We start from the raw sequence: 20250 nt of genomic DNA, 5'->3' as shown, positions 1-20250 counted from the left end.
AGGCCTATCCGTGGTCGGGCTGCCCGGAATCAGCCCTGGGCTTCCTCACACTGTAATCCATCAACCAGCTGGGCAGCAATTAATGGAGACCCGTCAGAAAAGGCTCCAATCGGGGAGGTGTGGTGCTGCACAATAAACGCGGCAGACCGCGGTCCCCAATTGTTATTTACAGATAGGATTTTAATGAGAGCGAAACCTCAGACTCAGTGAAGACTTCGCGTTATTATTATTATTATTATTATTATTATTATTATTATTATGTGTTATATGCCATCGATCCTTCTTGAAGCACTAACCCTAATACTAACCCTATCCCCCAAGAGGCTTACATAAGACCCCTGCTACTTCAGCGTGCCCGGCCACGTCACGCAACACGTGAAAACCGTGCTCACGCTGGGTTAAAAAGCAGATGTTCGCATGTTATAAAAGCACGATGTTCGCTTTGTGTGTCCTCCCCCTGTTAAGTCCTACTTTCTAAAGTGAATCCATTTTTTTTCTGCCAAATTTTGACTGACATTAAAAATAAATTGCGAAGTCCTACAGCCCCAAAATACATTAAAATACAGCTAAATATTTCACTTCTGGAATTCTAAATTATTTAAAAACTGTTTTCAGGATACAAGAGGATTGATTCATCCTCAGTTTTCCATACATATCAGTGTATCTGTTTGAAGATTTTTGCCTTTTATGTTTATGCCAAAGGTTTCCATCCATCCCCATCCACTTGTCCTATTTGGGGGGGGGGGGGGGGGGTTGAACCTGTAGGAGCAAAGCAGGGAACAACCCTAGATGGGGTGCCAGCCCATTGCAGTGTGTGTGTGTGTGTGTGTGTGTGTGTGTGTGTGGGAGGGGGGGGGGGGGGGGGGGGGATGCCTTGCAAGCCTACAAACTGCAGGCAAGTTACAGATTTCATGTTCCAGGAAGAATTTTGACATTTATGGATTTATGGATATAATAATAACAAAACAATAATAATAATGATTATTTTTGTTGTAGTTTTGTTATTATTATTATTATTATTATTATTATTATTATTATTATTATTATTAGTAGTAGTAGTAGTAGTAGTAGTAGTAGTAGTAGTATACAGTTGTGTGAAGCTTCAAACAAAAATCATTTTAGTTCCTCCAGTTAAACTGAATCAAGGAATATGAAGACATGGTTATATCCATCCATCCATCCATCCACCCAAATTCCAGACCCCGTAGACAGATAAGGGAACACATGTATGAGATGCCAGCCCATCACAGACACACACACGCACACACCTTCAGTAACTGAGCGTCCCCAGTAAAGGCATGTTTTTGGGCTGCAGAAGAAAATCTGACCCTATGTGCTCCCCTTCACTGCGCGAGTCCTCGACCCCCAAGAGAGGTTCCTCATAGCAGCTAGCAGCGAATGAGCGAGAGACAGACGGCACACATCTCCAGCTGCCCTTATGGCACATCGACATCTCACAGCTCCTCCGCGTCACAAATGAGAAAAACAAGAAAAATTAGATCATGCAGGAGACGAAGCCAGAGGTGTCGTTTAGGTTACAAGAGGTTACCATGGCAGCATATGCGCAAACAAATATTCTAATAAAGGGGTTATTTCTGTTCATCATTAACAAAATAACAGTACATTTTAGTAATAATGTAACAGTACAAGGTTGAGTATGACAGGTGACTACAAACACAGGTCATCTTGAATGGTTTTAGTGACAAGGACTGTGCTGTCATCTGCATTTAACTGTAATTCTGTCACAGAATTTAATTATTCAGGTTCAATAAAGAATCCTTTCTTTGCTGCGCAGAACTTCCTGATCTACAATGGCTGTTTATATCTGCAATACAGCAAACTGCTATCTGGTTTACTTATCTGCCGTGACTGCAGTACGTGTTTCTGGAACAATCCATAATATTTCTCCAGTTTCACACACACAGAGGCACTGATACACACAGACACACACTGAGAGGCACTGATACACACAGACACACATACAGAGGCACTGATACACACAGACACACACTGAGAGACACTGATACACACAGACACACACACAGAGGCACTGATACACACAGACACACACAGAAAGGCACTGATACACACAGACATACACTGAGAGGCACTGATACACACAGACACACACACAGAGGCACTGATACACACAGACACACACACAGAGGCACTGATACACACAGACACACACACTGAGAGGCACTGATACACACAGACACACACACAGAGGCACTGATACACACAGACACACACACAGAGGCACTGATACACACAGACACACACACAGAGGCACTGCTACACACAGACACACACTGAGAGACACTGATACACACAGACACACACACAGAGGCACTGATGCTCACAGACACACACTGAGAGTCACTAATACACAGTCATAGCCTGAAAAACACTGATACACACCGACACACACACAAAGAGGCACTGATACTCACAGTAACACACCTGAGGCACTGATATGCAGTCAGACAGACTCACACCCAGTGACACACACTGAGAGGATATTAATTAGCTGTAAGATATAAAACAAAATTAAACTATTTCTGTTTTCATAAATGTTGCTATAATAAATATATCAGAGTCATTGTATGTGTCGTGAGGTTTATGTCTGGCCTGGCTGTACATGCATTTTAACAGCATTTCTTTATGTAAAAATACTCTGCTAACAGCAGGGTTTTACCTTACGAGGAGACAGCTTACTGTAAGAATATCAGCTGCAGAGTGTAATGTGGCCGACATTCGCAATAAGAGTAGAAGCACAGAGCTCTAGGCATCCAAGAAGCACTTTGAATCACACAAACTTCTTTGACACATACAGTTTTTATATAAAGGAAATTTAATTTAATAATAGTAACACACGGTGATGGCTAGCAATGGGCACCGTGCAGTACAGCCCAAAAACCATATAGGGGTGATACCCAGAAACCACAAATGCTCTGTTACTGATATAATGGCCACTTGAGCGCCAGTAACCTTCCCAGTAGGTTTGCCTGGTCTCAGAGTCCACCTGACTCTCCCTACGCAGTCCCAGAGCACCACACTCCCCACCATTAACCTCCACTGGAGTCCTTGACCGCAAACCAGAGTCCAGGTGCGAAGACCTCACCTGTGAGTCGTGGGGGAGGGAAGGCAGCAGGAAATGCAGGAGTCAAATCACACCTGGAAGCTAAGGAGAGCTGGGGGGGAGCGATTCAGCTCTCTACGGGGTGGGGGTTTAGCAAAGGACAAAACAGGAGAGAAATATTAAAAAGCGAATGGCAGGTGGGTCAAGAAGGCAGGCTGAGAGAAGCACGATGCCCCATCAGCATTTTACGGGCACCACTATGTAAAGGAAGACAAAAGCACCTGCGAAAGTTCCAGAAAATTCTATTCATGAAGCAAGAAATTATGCAGACGGAAAATCTGCATACTCTGAAAGGTGGATTAACTGACTGTAATTTGCACGGCGATGGAGGTGAGACCACAGAAATGGGGTCAAAGGCTTCAGAGGAGTGAAGGAGGTGGTGGGGGGGGGGGGCAGCGGGCTGACAGAGGAAACCTTACCCTCTCCTCACCCAGCACTGCTGTGGCCTACTGCACAGGGAGGAAAGGATGAGCTGAGCATTTCAGCAGCCAGGTGGACACTGGGCCTCTGAGCTCAGAATTTCATACATGTACACAGAAGAGACATGAACATGAATTCTCTAGTTTCTGCTATTGTTTGTGCTCATCCTCACTATTGTTCCTGCTCTCATTTCCACTGTCATTCCTACTATTGTTCCTGCGCCCCTTTTCACCTCTCATTCCCACTATTGTTCAAGCTCTCATTCCTGCTCTCATTCCTGCTTCCTCTGTTGGCCCCGGGAGGATGGGCTTCCCCTTTGAGTCTGGTTCCTCCTAAGGTGTCTTCCCTCTAGGGAGTTTTTCCTTGCCACTGTCATCTCTGGCTTGCTCACTGGGAGCTTCGGGGGAAGCGCTGTAAAGCACTTTGAGACAATGTAATATTGTGAAAATACAGTATACAAATGAAATTGAATTGAATTGAAATGAAGCCCAGTTTAGCTGCTGATATTGAAAGGCTCATTGAATAATGGACATTCAGGTGGAAAAAGTTTAACAATAAGGAATGAGAGCAGGAATGAGAGCAGGAATGAGAGCGGGAACAACATCAGCATTGAGTGAGAATGAAGGCAGGAATGAGAGCAGGAACAATAGCGGGAACCAGAGCGGAAACAATAGTGGGAATGATAGCAGGAATGAAAGTGGAAAGAAGAGCAGGAACAATACCAGGAACAAGAGCAGGGACAATAGCGGGATCAATAACAGGAATTAGGACAATAGTGGGAAGAAGAGCAGGAATGAGAGCAGGGACAAAAAGTGGAACAAGAGCAAGAACAGTAGAGGGAATCAAGTGCGCCTCTGTGGCCGATGAAACCAACTCCATGGTGTCCTGACAGCTCACATTCGCTTCACATTCCCTGCTCCGTTTCCATCCATCCACCATATCAGTCTTCCACTCCCAGCGATAAGCAACACGGATCGCGGGGAGCATCGGCAGGCCTTAAATAAACTAAACACACCTGGAGCAGATCTGATAAGGGCACAACATCCCTTGGCACAGGCTGCAGGCCTGATAATTACAATGGCTAACTCAAGCTGCAGGTGAGGCCCACGGGCCATCGTTAAGACTGCTACTCTCACACGCCCTCAGCTGCCTTATCACTGTGAGGAGCTCATATTCTCCCTGTAAACAAAGGGGCTACACTATATTATCTTCCCAGGGTATTTAGCTGAGAGTTTAATACAGGATCCATACAGGTGTGGGTACCACAAGGGCTGGTTCCTGACCGTTTTTCATCACTGGAAGCTCTGGGCATGTGAGATCAGTGGGACACACTGTGTAAACGTGATAAAACACAGGGCAAAATGCACGCCTGCGGGGCTAGCTCCATGCTGCTGCACCTGCCGGGGGAATCAGCAAAGGATGGAGCATTATGTGTGTTTGGAGGTGGTATGTCTGGGGGGGGGGGGGGGGGGGTGGGGGGGGGCGGGTGGGGGAGGTATGTCAAATAGGACAAGTGGCCATGTGCTGAATGTTCAGGAACTGCCTGGACTGATCCGTCTGCAAACCCATAATGAACTGGCCAGTTCAGCAAAACCTTTCCGTAATTTAATTTTGGCGAAAAGTCGTTCAGTATTTTCTGGATTTTAATAATACAAATACATATTACATACATAGATAATTTATTGCAAAGCACTTTTTCTCAGCCGGATGTTTGGTTTTGAGTGGAGTAGGAGATGTTGGTCTATGTGTACCACTTTAGTGAACCTGCTTCATTCTTCTTAGTCCACATCACCAAGAGCGCTATTGATCACTGCCAGACCTGTGCTGAACTTGGGAAAGTCAGAAAACCTCATTCTGCAGAAAACAGACAGGATAATGAGATCCTTCTGAAACAGATCTGACTGGAAGACTCTCCTCTCCATCATTTATTTATCCCTGCTCTCTCTCTGGGTCAGAACGCCCATGACCACTGACCAGTCTGCATATCCTGTGGGCTTTGTGGTCTGGACCCCATAGATGCTGAGGAGCGATGGGTCACTCTGAAGGCCTCAGAATATCCAGAAAAAGCCTCCAGATTCACTTTAAGTGCTTTTTAGAGGCTATTTCACTGCCCCCTTTACCCAGATGGCCAGACCTCTGTACAGACACCCCAACAGACCTCACGGGCCAGTAATCTCGCTCTTATGGGCAAAGATCCCCTCCACGCCAATGATGTCTGCCCAGACCACCTGCAGCCGTGTGCTGAGCTACGCGGGAGTGTTTTTCTATATGGAGCAAGAGGCTTTTCAGTACCAGAACCTGCCCCCATCGGTGGTGTGAAACCCAGAAAGGTAATCGATGAGAAATGACCCCGGTACAGCTCCTGCCGGTCCAGAGATTGGGCTAGTGGAACCAGCCAGAATTGATTGTTCTGTGAACCATTTCTCCTCATCCATGTGATCAAGCCTTTGTTTACCCAGGGCCAGATCCAGAGCATGGAGGGTGTGTGGTGGATGTTTCATGTCTTTGTCGGGGGGCGGAGGTAAGGCGACAACCTGCTGCAGGACTAGGAAGATGCGCCGTGTTTATCTAGCATAATCATCTCCCCAACCCAGCTGGGCCATTATCAGCATAAACCAAGGAGCATCCTGGGAGACCCAGGCTGCCCTTTATCAACACAGGGCCAGGTGTCGCTCTGGTCAGCAGACAGGCAGAATCATAGTGAGTATCGGCTCCCAGGCCTGGGGCCTCATGGTGGCAAAGCCCCCCCGTCAGATCACTGTCCTGGAAGCCTGTCAGAGCTGGAACTCTAATGCTTGGACCCCAGAGCATCCTGGCAACTTCCAAAGCAGCCACGTCCCCTCCTCCCATCCTCTCCTCCCAGCTCCTCCCAGGTCCTCCATCCATCCGTGCCTCACAGCTCCTCCTCCCAGGTCCTGCTCCCTTTCCTTCCTCCCAGGTCCTCCGCCCATCCCCACCTCACAGCTCCTCCTCCCATCCCCTCCTCACAGCTCCTCCACCCATACCTTCCTCCCAGGTCCTGCATCCATCCCTGCATCACAGCTCCTCCTCGCAGGTCCCGTTCCCTTTTCCTCCTCCCATCCCCTCCTCACAGCTCCTCCTCCCATACCCTCCTCCGTCCATCCCTGCCTCACAGCACCTCCTCGCAGGTCCTGGTCCCTTTTCCTCCTCCCAGTTCCTCCTCCCATCCTTCCTCCCCCTACTCCCAGCTCCTCCACCCTTTGCCTATCCGCTCCTCCCTGAATCAGTTTTGACTGTACACACCATGAGGAGGGGCAGTACTTATTTCTGGACAAACATTGGTGGACAATCTCAGGGCAGTAAGTATATTTCAGAGGGAATCATAGAAAAAGTAACACTCACAGAATACTGGCCACAATGAGCCTGGAAGATGGAGAGTCAACAGAGGGCACAACGGCTAAGGTCACAGATCAGCATCTAGATATAAACCATGGTAAAGTTAAACCAATAAAAGAAATGTGACTCCATATAAACAGCCTAAAGCTATATTCTGTATAACAGAACATACAGTTAGCAATGAACTTGTACGATTTCTTTTGACGGTGTGATTTGACCAGTATACTGAGCATAATGATAACTCTTTGATAGGTGATCAGCACATGAACCATTCTGAACAAACGTGGTTTCTTCAAACATTACTCAAGGAAGAAACCCTGGCATTAAAGCTACACACTATCTCAGCTCAAGGCACGATTTAAACTGGTTAAGAAACATGCTGTATCCACTGTTATACTAAGTAGTGGCTGGATAATGTAGATTCTGATTCTTATGCTGAAAAAAGTGGGTCTATGTCTGCTGCACACTGTGAGCCACGATCTGCGAGATGCAGGCTGACTTGGTCCTGGAGGCCTCCTCTGCTCTGTGGGTTATTTTAAGGCCTGTACATGGAGACACTGAGCCACACATTATACACGGATACAGGAGCCAGAGAAATTAGGAGAATTCCTAACCTTTACATGTACATTGATTTAGCTTCTGCCCAAAGCGACATACAAGTCAGGCAGATGGTATATCACAAGTGTAGAACTGTCAAATAGCCAGCTTAGGTACAAGTGCCGTTGGGCGGAGCTTCCTGAGTGACCAGGTGTAAATTAGCACAGGAGCAAGAGCTACATGACACATTGCTAGAAGCTAATACCAGAAAAGCTGGTCAGATTCAAAACCAATCAGTGTGAGACATCACTCAACGGTCCACCGGCGGCATCCCAGGGTGAACCGGAGTGACAGCGTAGCAACACGCTGCAGGAGAGGTGCGTGTTCCTTATGGGATGGCTGAGGTTTGTGTGATACTATACCCACAGCGATGTACACAAACCACAATGGCCCCCGCTGGCACTTAAAAATGTCACCATTAGGAGTGTCTCTCGCTGTTTACAGCAATGGGCTCCGGCCAGCTTCCAGACCACGCTGCGAGTTTGCATCTTACTCCCACGGAAAAACAGCCAGAGCATTATGGGAGCGCAGGACCCCAAAGATAAAGGGGCTGCAGCAGCGCTAATGCGGGACGGAAGCGGCCGCGGTTACGTAACAGCTCTGAAAGCTTTCCTTAAATTGGTTTACCACAGCACATTCCAGAACAAGTCGAGAGAGCAATTTCCTTTCATTATTCAGTGGAGGAAAGCCCCGTTTTGGCACAACTAATGCATTTAGCTGCAAGCTAATTTCATTTAGCCACAATGGCTCGGGCCAGGCGGAGCCTGGAGCTGGCGGCCAGGTGCAGGACGCCAGGGGCGCCATAAAGACAGCGCTGAAGATGTGTCACGCAGAAAATCCCCGCAGAGCTTTTTCGGGGCAGATAACAGCCTGGGGTGTTCGCTGCCTTCGGATCACATTTACAGAACAAGTCGTTTTCACCTGTTTTGGGCATAAGGCCCAAAACCCAGCACAGCGTAGGCAGCTTTAGCCCTGTCTAGGTGGGGAGAGCGTGAGTGGTACGTCAGGCTGGGACTGACTCGGTTTGGGAAGCGTCTGTAACTCAGGCTATGACTCATTAGCTTAGTCGGCCTGCAAGCGACAGCGACTGCTGTGGCTTCAAAGGGGGGTGAAAGGAAAAGATAGGTGCTTTCTCAGTCACCTGACTTGAGGGTTGCTGGCTCTTGATTGGCCCTGACCAAAACCCCGACCAGTCCAGCAAGAGCATCAGTAGGGCCTTCCCTCCAAAACATCTAAGACCAGTCCTTAATGCAAAAGCAAAGGATCCCATGATGGGTTGGGAATGACTCCAGTGTGGCGAGTGATGGGACTGCAGGACTGCCTGATTAATTTTTCCGATGTCATAGTTGCTGTAATATTGTCTGACATTAGCCAGGGGACACCCTGGATGGGGTGCCAGTCTACTACAGGGCACAGGGCAGGGTACACTCTGGATGGGATGCCAGTCCATCACAGGGCACAGGGCAGGGGACACCCTGGATGGGGTGCCAGTCTACTACAGGGCACAGGGCAGGGGACATCCTGGATGGGGTGCCAGTCCATCGCAGGGCAGAGGGCAGGGGACACCCTGGATGGAGTGCCAGTCCATCACAGGGCAGAGGGCAGGGGACATCCTGGATGGGATGCCAGTCCATCACAGGGCAGAGGGCAGGGGACACCCTGGATGGAGTGCCAGTCCATCACAGGGCAGAGGGCAGGGGACATCCTGGATGGGGTGCCAGTCCATCACAGGTCACACACACACCCATATTACCAAAGCGTGGGAAATTCATAGACCCAACTTTTTTTTTTTAATTTTTTTATTCACCTTTATTTAACCAGGCAAGACAGATTAAGAACATCCATCCATCCATCCATTTTCCAAACCGCTTATCCTATTGGGTCGCGGGGGGTCCGGAGCCTATCCCGGAAGCAATGGGCACGAGGCAGGGAACAACCCAGGACGGGGGGCCAGCCCACCGCAGGGCACACTCACACACCATTCACTCACACATGCACACCTACGGGCAATTCAGCAACTCCAATTAGCCTCAGCATGTTTTTGGACTGTGGGGGGAAACCGGAGTACCCGGAGGAAACCCCACGACGACACGGGGAGAACATGCAAACTCCGCACACATGTGACCCAGGCGGAGACTCGAACCCGGGTCCCAGAGGTGTGAGGCGACAGTGCTAACCACTGCACCACCATGCCGCCCCAGATTAAGAACATGTTTCTTATTTACAACTGTGGCCTGGAAAGGGCAAAGCCTTTAAAAAAAATGTAAAATAAAACATTTTAAGAAAAATACGTATATACAATATAAACAAGTTTACGAAAGGAAAAGAAAATAGAAAAAAATTAATAATAATGATAATAGTAATAATAGATAAATAAAGAAAGAAATGAAGCAATTTCCTTTCATTATTCAGTGGAGGAAAGCCCCGTTTTGGCACAACTAATGCATTTGGCACAACTTAATCTAACTGCATGTCTTTAGCTCACTTTATTGTATGGCTAAACCTCCAAGACGCTTTACTTTAAGACATGTGGCCTGAATGATGCTCTCATCACTTTAACACAAGTCTGGGAATCTACAAAGGGCAGTTACTGCAGCGTGGAGGTAGTTCTCCTCCGTTATGTCTGCGTCTGCCTTTCCAATCTTTATTTTTCCGATTATTTCCCAGGTTTTCCGATGCTATGCACCGCCAGCTCTGTGACACTGTCATTACAGAAGTGCGATGCAGCAGTGTGTGACAGGAGCACAAACGGGGGATTATCCCTGCACGATCCCTGCACGATCCCTGCACGGCTGCGATAGTGGCTCACGACGCACACTCTGCATTCCACACGTTACTCAAAATTAATGACTTACTTCAATGGACCGACTGACAGAAACAAAAGGATACCATTTAAAATCGATATTTTAAACAATACAGTCTTCTTTGTCACTGCTCTCAAGGGTGCGTTTTCCTGTCTTGTTAAATAAACATGAAAAATGCAGCTTTCCTGTGATCCTGGGTGTTATACACATTTATATTTCTCACCTCCATTTTTTAAGTCGTCAATTCGTTATTCCACCATCCATCATTTGACCGTATTAAAATCACCACAATATTGTAAACATGACAGAGAATTAAAAAACGATGTAGAACTGAACAAGCTTTTCCCACAGGTAGGTCACGGCGACTTTCCAAGCGCATTCACACTCTTTAGAGAGCAGAGGTCCAAAACATTCTTTGAACACGGCGAACACGACCACGCAGTATTGCGTAGGGCAGAGTTTACGACACAGCCCACGCTGATGAAGGGAAAGTCCTACAACACTGTGTAAACATCGCTGTGGCCCGACATATTAATTCTTATGCGAAAACTTTAAGATTCATTAAGCTAAGCAAATACTGAGACATAAAACAATGGCTGGCTGCACCTCAGAAGAATCGCATTATTATCCAGAAGTTGCATTAATTTTCCTGGCAAACTCATAAAACCGGTATTAACTGGATTTCAGTTGCAGCGCCGTAATTAATATTTCAAGGCCGAGTTGCCGGGCTTATTACTCAAACACTGCTGTCATTGTAATGGAGAAACATTCCATCACTGCTGTAGCGAGAGGAGAACGTGGGCTTGGTGCAGTAAGGGGCTTGCAGGGAAAATTCCCAAAACTACGGCACACGTGTCCACATGGATCCCCTGGAATTATCTGGCTTTAGCCACATAAATATCCTGTTAACCCTTTCCCTGCCATGCCTGTCAGACCCCGAGTTCTTCTCACATCCATGAGCACACGAGAGGAGCGCCAGGCCCCCGGCCTGGGTAGGGCGCCCCCTAGGGACACTCATCTGTAACTGCTTTCCTGTGCTGTTTGGGACAACAAGCAGACCAACAATCCAAATGCCAAATTGGGCCAGAGAACAAGGGCTAATTTTACCCTGACGTGGGACCTGAAGGAGGACAGAACCGCACACTAGAGTCCGACAGATATAATATGACATAATTCTTACTTTCCAGTGTTCCGCCCTCATTTAGTGGACAATATGCCTGATCCCAGCTGTAGCTATACTGGAAACTGAGCAGATGCTGACGTCGGGGCGGATTCCTGGCCCCGTGACACGTGGGAAGTAAATACGACCAGAGACTAAATAACCCACATATTCACAGTGTGTAAAACTGACGGTCACTAGTGAGCATGTAGCGTCCTGGCTGGTCAATGTTACTGGTAAGACATGCCGCAGATATTCACCATTGAAAAAAGGATTTAAATTGCAAGGAGATTTCTAAAAACATAAGTAGTCTGAGATACGACAGCATTTTCAATTATGCCAGAAATAATCAAAATACTACACTGATCCCTTAATGAGGGACCCAGAGGGGCTGTGCACACAGGAACTGAGAGGCAGGCTGCTTGCTTGTCTGGGCTGAAGAGGTCCTCAGATATGGACAGTGCCCCACACTGGCAGAGAGTTGCTCTGCAAGCGTCTTCACTGCTGTTTACTAGCTGTCTCCATTGTGTTTAATTAGCCTATTTTGGTTTCTCATCAGAAAATCAAGCTGCTGTTTGTCAATAATGGCAGCGAGGCCACAAGAACCTTGGTCTCCATACTGCGTGCGGGAAGTTAATGCGACGGAGAGGCCAGCGGCTCTGCATGCAGGAGGGTAATGCGACGGAGAGGCTGACGACACCTCGGTAACCACACTGACAAAGCTGTGTCGCATGCAGGAGACTATTGCGACGGAGAGTCTGGCAGCTCTGCACGCAGGGGGTTAATGCGACGGAGTGTCCGGCGGTTCTGTACGCAGGAGGGTAATGCAATAGGGAGACCTGCGGCACCTTGGTCACTGCAATGTTGTGTCGCATGCGGGAGAGTAATGCAGCAGAGAGGCCGGGCAACACCTTGGACATCACACTGATAACGCGGTGCCACATGCGGGAGAGTTATGCATCAGAGAGACCAGGCGGTCCATATGTGGGTTTGTAATGCAACAGAGAGGCCGACGGCACCTCAGTCCCTGCACTGATAAAGCCGGGCCACATGCCGAAGGGCAATGCGACGGAGAAGCTGTCAGCTTTGCACGCAGGAGGGTAATGCGACACGTGGCACATGGCCAGAAGGAGGCGCTCTCAAGCTACTTCCTGTGCTATTATACAAATGAATGGCTTCTGAATGGGACAAATGTATCGGCTTCCAGAACTAACTAACAGCACAGTGGCACGTGTAATTAGTTAATGTGAAATGTGCTCCTTTCCTGTAAATGTAGCCCCAAAGGTAAGCAGAGGAAAGGAAGAGCAGTATCCCCCCCCCCCCTCCCCCCAGCCCCACGTAGCCGGAGCTTAACCCCAGCCATGGTGCCTCTATCGACTTGGGGGTCACTCAGCGGCTGTGCTCAATCCCATCGGTCACCCCCCAGAACGCCGGCCTAGAGCCTCAGAGACGAGGCAGGGAATCTGGACGCTCACTTGTGCCCTGCGCCACGAGAATTACCCAACATTCTCTCAGCTAATTGTTTCCATGACAACCTACATCCATGTAAGCACCACTGATACAAACTGATAGTCTGTGGTTGGGGTTTAAGCAGAGTTAAAACGTTATAAAACATGGAGACACGGCTTCTGGGTGCCCCCCCCCCCCCCCCCCCCCACGGAGAAGCGAGGCGAGGCTGCACCTCGGCACTGCACCCGTAGGCGGCTGCCACAGGAGGCTCTGGAAAGGTGACTGATTTATTATTACAGACCATCATCTTCGCAGTCACACCAGGCAGCTGTAAATCAGGCCTCTACCCTCTCAAGATAAACCCTCCCCACTGTTTCCATTTCATATGTTTGTTCTAATTTGAAATTGCCCTTCCTTTCTTAGTCTGACTTTTTCTGTGCTGCATTTAGATGAACATTTATTACCTCATCTGTCCATCCCGGTCTGTTCAAGTTTTGTCAACTCCTCCGTTGTTTCTGACACCATTCGGCAACCCCATCAAACGCAAGGGTCTGCACCGGGCTAAAGTAGGGTTAGAGTCATAGGATCTGCTCTGGACACTTTGCCTTATAAGGACTTTTAATATACCCTGCTGCCCCTAACATGTTGACAAAGCACCGTCCCCTGTGAGCGAGGCGCGCGAAACAGCTGCTGCGGAGAGCGTCGGGAGCGCGCGGAGAGCGTCGGGAGCGCGACGCGGCCGGGCGCGTTTCCACACAATTACACTCTAATTACGCCGTTCACCTTCCGTGGGCTTAAGGTGCCGCAAACGTAATGGATGATGCCCGTGACGAATTGAAGAATATAACACTTTATTCATCAGATTCATCAAACTCGGTCTGTTCCTCTAAGCTCTGATCTTGTTAGTCAAACGACTTATAAATCTTAATAGTCAACGTATAAATCTCAAAAATTAATGTTCTGGGTCAAATTGTAATACAATAATCCAGCTCATTGCATGAGACACAATTTATATGGAAGTATACAAGTAATCCTTCGATTTACTAACATGATGGGTCCTGAAAAGTCGTTCGTAAGCCTAAAATGTGTAAATCGACAACATAAATCCCATTCATTTTAATAGTAATTAAGCTTAAAATCCAACAATTACTCCCCAATAGATTAAAAATGCGATAAATGTTATAATAACCATCAAAATTACTTTTCATTCATTATAACACAATGTGACAGTTTTAATTATTAATTACCATAAACGTGCCTGTTTTCCTACCGGTATTTATCGCTTAGCTGACCTTTATATGTTTAAATATGACAACCTCAAAGAACTGAATTAAGGCTTTTAAAAAGTGCTAAAAGCTCCCGGACAGAAGCTGCACGAACAGCAGAGCCCGGCACACGGCGGCTCAACTTCCACAGATAACGGTATTGATTTTTTTATCTTTCTTTCTATCTTTTGAAACTTTTGTTAATGTTCTTAAAACGGTTTCCCAACTTTGGGGGTCATAAACACGCTGATAACACTGAAGTGCTATCCTTTCACCTTTTAATGTCTAAACGACACCGAAACATGTGCTCTTTGTTAATCACTAAATGAGACTGTTCTCCTTATAACAAATACATCAGCCTAAACCCGCTCAATTTAATTCCTATTGGATTATTAATTTTTCGGAACATTTTAAATAAAGGAAAGCATACAAATAAAACCCAAATGGAATTGCGATGAAGTAGGCAAGAAGCATACCATAAACCAGTCTACATTTATCGGTGTGAAGTGGTTCAACACTGAAATGCCTAGACAGACGGATTCCGTGAGACGCCTCTGTTGTTCGTTCGTATTTTTATTTGAAACCGGTTCCGTTCAGCACAATGTGGTCAGATCTTAGTATCTGCGGTATCCAAAGCCCGTTAAGGGGAAATTCATTAACACAGCGGTGCTTCATCCACGCAAACTGGTGCTGATGTTCCCACCTCTAGACCGCTGTGTAAGGTAATAACAATCCGGTGCTGTCTTTTGTGCTGACAATGGGATATTGAAATATTTCTGGGGTGAATTTCCATCCTTGTTTGGAGGCAAAGGAAAAAAACCAAGTTGATAGTATTTTATACTCAATGCAGTCATTTCATGTTCTCTAGGCAACTTATCAGTAGAAACGCTTACAAAAAAAATGTCATGCTAAGGTTTTTCCATTAGCTCTTTCCATGTATTGGAAAATTCAATATTGATTTAGGATGAGCAAACAGACCTCCGAGAGCAAATTGTTTCCCCGGGCTGACACAGGCGGGGCCGCGGCGTGTGGGTTTCTGGGGCGGGTGTTTGAGCGCCGTGGAGCCGCTCAGGCAGCGACTTTTCCCGTGAGCTGGAATTGGCCCTGGGGCATCCCCCGCCGCCCCCCGGAACAGCAACTAACATCTACGAGTGACACAGGATTTCACGCGTGGTGCGTGTGCAAATAAAAAAAAGAAAGAAATGTCATACTTATAGTAGTCTGTAAAGATATAAAAGCAAAACTCAGGGAAGTTTCATGTGATTGTCTCATATTTCATTATGAGAAAGTTGATTTGTTGACCTGTCAGGTTTAAATCGCATAACATCTGCGGTTCGTCCAGCCCAGAGCAGGAAAACAGCATATTTCTATCACTAATACAGATGAATGTGTGGTTGATAAACAGGTCTGGCGGGGGCGCTTGAGCGACACCGGTATCAGGTCACAGCAGAAGCCCTTATAACCAGCCTGATGCCCGTCTGCTCATCTCTGGCATCTGCAATCCTAAGCTATTTACTTTCATTAAAAATTCCTGGCTAGTATTAAAAAGCTTTTAAATATTAGAGCTGATTATAACTGTGCCGCATAAATAATTGATACCATTTACATAATACGGGTCACAACACTGTGGTCACAATTTTCTGCAGTCCGCAGAATAGTCTTTTTTTATAATTATTATCGCTAATCGCCGGTTAATTTTTTTGCGTCTGCACCGAGCTCCAGTCGACCGAAATGCGCTAAAGCTGAATTAATCGCTCATGAACTCAAGCAGCTTCATGCATTATGTATCCTGCAGCCTTTAAACTTCTCCACGATACACAAAAAGCTGACAGATCACCCCGGGCTGCCAGCTTTTCATCCCGGCTGGTTAAGATTCAACAGCAAAGACGGCCAGATAGCAAACAGGAGGACGGCATTAAAAACAGCCTGCCGTCACAGTGCGGCCAGACGGGGGCGCTAGCCCACAGATCAACAATGCGCTGTCTTCATCATGCCGTCCCATATACCTAAGCGGTGACAGGAGTGGCGCCAGGTAAGGCCTGACCTTTGCAGGCTAGTGTCTGCATTTGGCCTGCAGTACCATCTCCTCTCTGCCAACTTGTAAACGTAACCGTGGTTTAGTGAGAAGCTTAAGTTGCATTTGACCCCAAGCCCAGCTAAAGAACTGGAACTCCATTCTAATCAGCACCAAATTCACCCTCTGCATCACTTCGACATTCAGTGTGACTCAGAGTTCAATGCCACCCACCCCCAGTGGACACCCCCCCCCGCCCATTCACCTCATTCTGCCCTGCCCTAGAAACACAATTTCATGGCTGTCACTGAGTAACCCCATGGAAATACCTTTATGTGACAATCTGATATAGACTAGTGCCTTTGTGTGTGTGTGTGTGTGTGTGTGTGTGTGTGTGTGTGTGAGGGGGGAGGGAGCATGTATATATTACCTTGTGGGGACATTTTTTTCGGCCCCCATAAGGGAAAACTCAATTTAATAAAAATCTGTATTTTGTTTGGTTACTTATGGTTAAGGTTAGAGCTGGGTAGGGGTTAAGGATATTACGATTCGGGTTTGTCCATACAAATGAATGGACGGTCTGCAGAAAATATGTATACAAATCTGTGTGCGTGTGTGTGTGTGTGCCTGTTCTTTTTGGTGGGTCAGTGTTGCCTGTCTGCGCATCTTCAACAAATTAATCACAACACAGCATGGCCACACGCTCCCATCGTCCGGCAGCCCTAGAACCTGGCCAATCACAGCCGGCGATCTCATTCTCCACCCTCGCACACCCGCGGCCGAGCCCTGACCTTCCCACCTCACCTGTGAGAGATGCTGTTTCTGAACAAACCAGATCCTGACCCTGGTCTCACCATGCAAAGGCAGCCAGGCCGATCTGAGGGAGCGTGTGTGGGGGGGGGGGGGGGGGGGGTCGGTCGGGGGTGTTTCAGATGGCAGACACTGCTCAGGCCAAATGCAGAGATTACAAACCAGGAGTGTGAAAAGATGAGCCTGCCTTTGTCTTTGACTGCTGGCCAAACATGTTGAATGCATGGAAACAGGAGATGAAGCCACCTCCAGAGAGAGAGGGAGAGAGACCAAAAGGTCCAGGCAGAACCAAAGCGAGAGAAGAACCTCACACTGGAAGCCACCTCCAGAGAGAGAGGGAGAGAGACCAAAAGGTCCAGGCAGAACCAAAGCGAGAGAAGAACCTCACACTGGAAGCCACCTCCAGAGAGAGAGGGAGAGAGACCAAAAGGTCCAGGCAGAACCAAAGCGAGAGAAGAACCTCACACTGGAAGCCACCTCCAGAGAGAGAGGGAGAGAGACCAAAAGGTCCAGGCAGAACCAAAGCGAGAGAAGAACCTCACACTGGAAGTCACCTTGTTCCTGCATCTTGCTCTCACCTAAGCAGTTAGCTACAAAGTGGTGAAATCTAATACACATCACACCTGTCCTTTACTTGGTAAACCGGGTTCATAATCGACTCACTCCCCCAAAAAAAAAAAACATTTACTATACATTTGCAGATAATCTGTGAAAAAAAATCAGCATTCCTAACGCGCCAAACCTTTAAATGCTCGTTCGAGAATCAGCAATTTTTGTAGTTTATCCAATGAGGTTCCCCACCCACCTCCCTCCAGCCGTTATTAGCACACAGATCCCACCCCCTCAAACCCAAAACACACACATCGTGACGTCTCAAACCTCTCCATCACACTCAGGCAGCGGGGCCTCTGAGCCGAACAAGATGAGGAACCTGGTCCTGCAAGACACCCCCATTTGGCTGGAAGCACGACACTGCGGGCTGAAATGACTCCCGTCCCCTTGAACTTTCAGAGGATATATGTTCTAGGGATTTTATACATAAACTCTGGTTATTTTACTCCCGATTCAGTCTCACTGCCTAAACAAGTAAAGACCTTTAATTATCCTGGCTTCCGTCTGCTGGAAAGGCTTTTATTACACAAAAGCACATTTCATCTGGGGGAGCGTTTCCCGTGGGGCTGTAAGGGCGTGAACTACACGCGGGACAGGTGGGAGGCGGCCACACCTGAGGACTGTTATCGCCGAGAAAGACGGTCACGGAGCAGATGGAATTAACAAGGTTAATTTGAATAACAAGGGCACTTGGAGGGAGGGGGGATGCTACCTGCAGCACCTGGTCCTACGGACTGTGCCGAGGATAAAATAACAGAACTAAACCTGCCTCTACAACACGTTAAACAGCAACACCGATGACAACAATAATGATAATAATACATCTATTACATAACTAGATATAAATAAGATTACTTAGATACTTTTGAGGTGCAGTGATGTAGGTTTGAATGCGTCTGAAGATATCTCGGTAATACAGTATAAAGACACGCACGCACAGCCGCTAAAGCACCTACCGCAGTACACGATCAGGAGGCTGATCAGCAGCACCACAGCCCACAAAGTTGAGGACATCCTCGGCCAGGTGCTGGGATCCTTCCGATGACTCAACCTGGGAGACGAAGCCATCGAAGCAAGTTTCCCTGGACGAAAAGGGGATGAGTGAGTGTCACCAGCGCAGGGGCCCCCCGGCCACGGTAATCCCTAAAAACCGCATGTTGTCATCGCTCCGCCGCCGGAGCCGTGGCATGTCAGAAGGAGCGCATCTCCCAGGGATCCGCCGTTGAAGATGCTGCCGAGATGCGCGCTTACAGCGATCCGTGAGATGGCGTATTCTTCGCAGCAACACGGAAAACGGGCTGCGAAATCTCTGTGCATCAAGCAGGCGGATGGCAGCCCCCGCTCTCAGTCAGAAAGCACGGCGTATCCCCAACGTCTGGATCCGCAACGCTTCGTGGAAGAGCGAAGCAGCTCCGGGCTCCTGGAGATCCGGCGCAGGTCGGGAGCGCAGGCGGGAGCAGCACTGCAGACGCACCGATGTGAAGGCAGTCGAGAAGCGCAACTACCCGAACGCTACAAGGTCCAGGCTAGAAAACCCTTAAAGATACATTAATAGCCCTTCCCCGGTCAGCAAAACGCGAATACCCCGGGAGAGTGCAGGCATACAGGTAGCTGTATGAGCCCTCGCAGAGAGTCAGGACGAGCGCAGAACCAGCGCAAAGTTGCTCACTGAGGTCTTACTACATCCTCCCCGTCTCCGTTCCCCCCCGCCACGCCGAACGGTTGCATTTCTGCTTTAATGTCTTATTTCCTCCGATCACTTTTCGAAAATTATGGCTAATGACATTCATTATAATTTTCTAACGGTCTCAAATAAAAGATCCATGTATAACACAAATATGTGGTCAACTCTGTTCATAATGCATTGTATTTAAATCAAATTTAAATGCATGGCATCATTACCATGAGAAGCAGACAGGGTGAAAGTGTATTTAACTGTGCGTATTTAGTGTAAAACGAACTGTTCAGACGGATTCAATTACTAGCTATGCCGACAAGCTGTAATTTCATATTATTGCGGCACTTGACCACAAATAATGTCCTTCAGTAGGTATGCCTTTTCGCATAATTGTCCTCCGCCGCACGTCAATTCCTTAACTCTGATATCTCTTACCCGGTCGTTAAAAGATTAAAACGTGACATGGGTTCCTCTGCCTTAAAGAGGCAGACAAACAGGTGATTTAATTTCAGGTGAAATCTCAAACGGCAGGGTAAGCAGATTGCGAGGGACTTTAACAGTATGGTGCATACTGAATACACAAACAAAGGGCTTTAATCCCAGTGATCAGGTCGAAGAGCAAATTACTGCTTTATTCCCACATAAACAGAGCTTCATGTTTCCAAAAGGAGAACAGAAGCCCCTGTTTGTTTGGATAAGACGTGAAAATGCTTTTCAAAACTATCAAACAACATACCGTGTCCTCACACATATGTACGTTCCGACCTGCGGTTGACCTGCCTGCTTTGAGGTTTCTTTGCAAAGACAGACACATCCTAATCATTCATCCTGGTGAGGGCAACTAGTAGAGCCCACCCTGCACAGGATGCCAGTCTATCACAGAACACAGGGTAGGGGACACCCTGGATGGGATGCCAGGTCATCACAGGGCACAGGGAGAGAC

The 20250-nt window shown here is 47.6% G+C and overlaps 1 protein-coding gene across 1 annotated transcript in view; it reads right to left on the bottom strand.

The window, feature by feature from the left end:
• Positions 1-19252, bottom strand: part of LOC125705258 (chemokine-like protein TAFA-5) — a 56363-nt gene extending 37111 nt beyond the window's left edge. Inside the window, exon 1 of the mRNA XM_048971720.1 lies at positions 18586-19252. Coding sequence (XP_048827677.1) covers positions 18586-18697 — 112 coding nt within the window. The 5' untranslated portion in view covers positions 18698-19252. The remainder of the gene's footprint in view (positions 1-18585) is intronic.
• Positions 19253-20250: the final 998 nt, after the last annotated feature.

The sequence above is a fragment of the Brienomyrus brachyistius genome, chromosome 1, assembly GCF_023856365.1.
Source record: "Brienomyrus brachyistius isolate T26 chromosome 1, BBRACH_0.4, whole genome shotgun sequence".
In the NCBI taxonomy this organism is placed as follows: Eukaryota; Metazoa; Chordata; class Actinopteri; order Osteoglossiformes; family Mormyridae; genus Brienomyrus; species Brienomyrus brachyistius.
The sequence above is the reverse complement of the archived record's forward strand: the minus strand, read 5'-3'. Positions and strand labels throughout refer to the sequence as shown.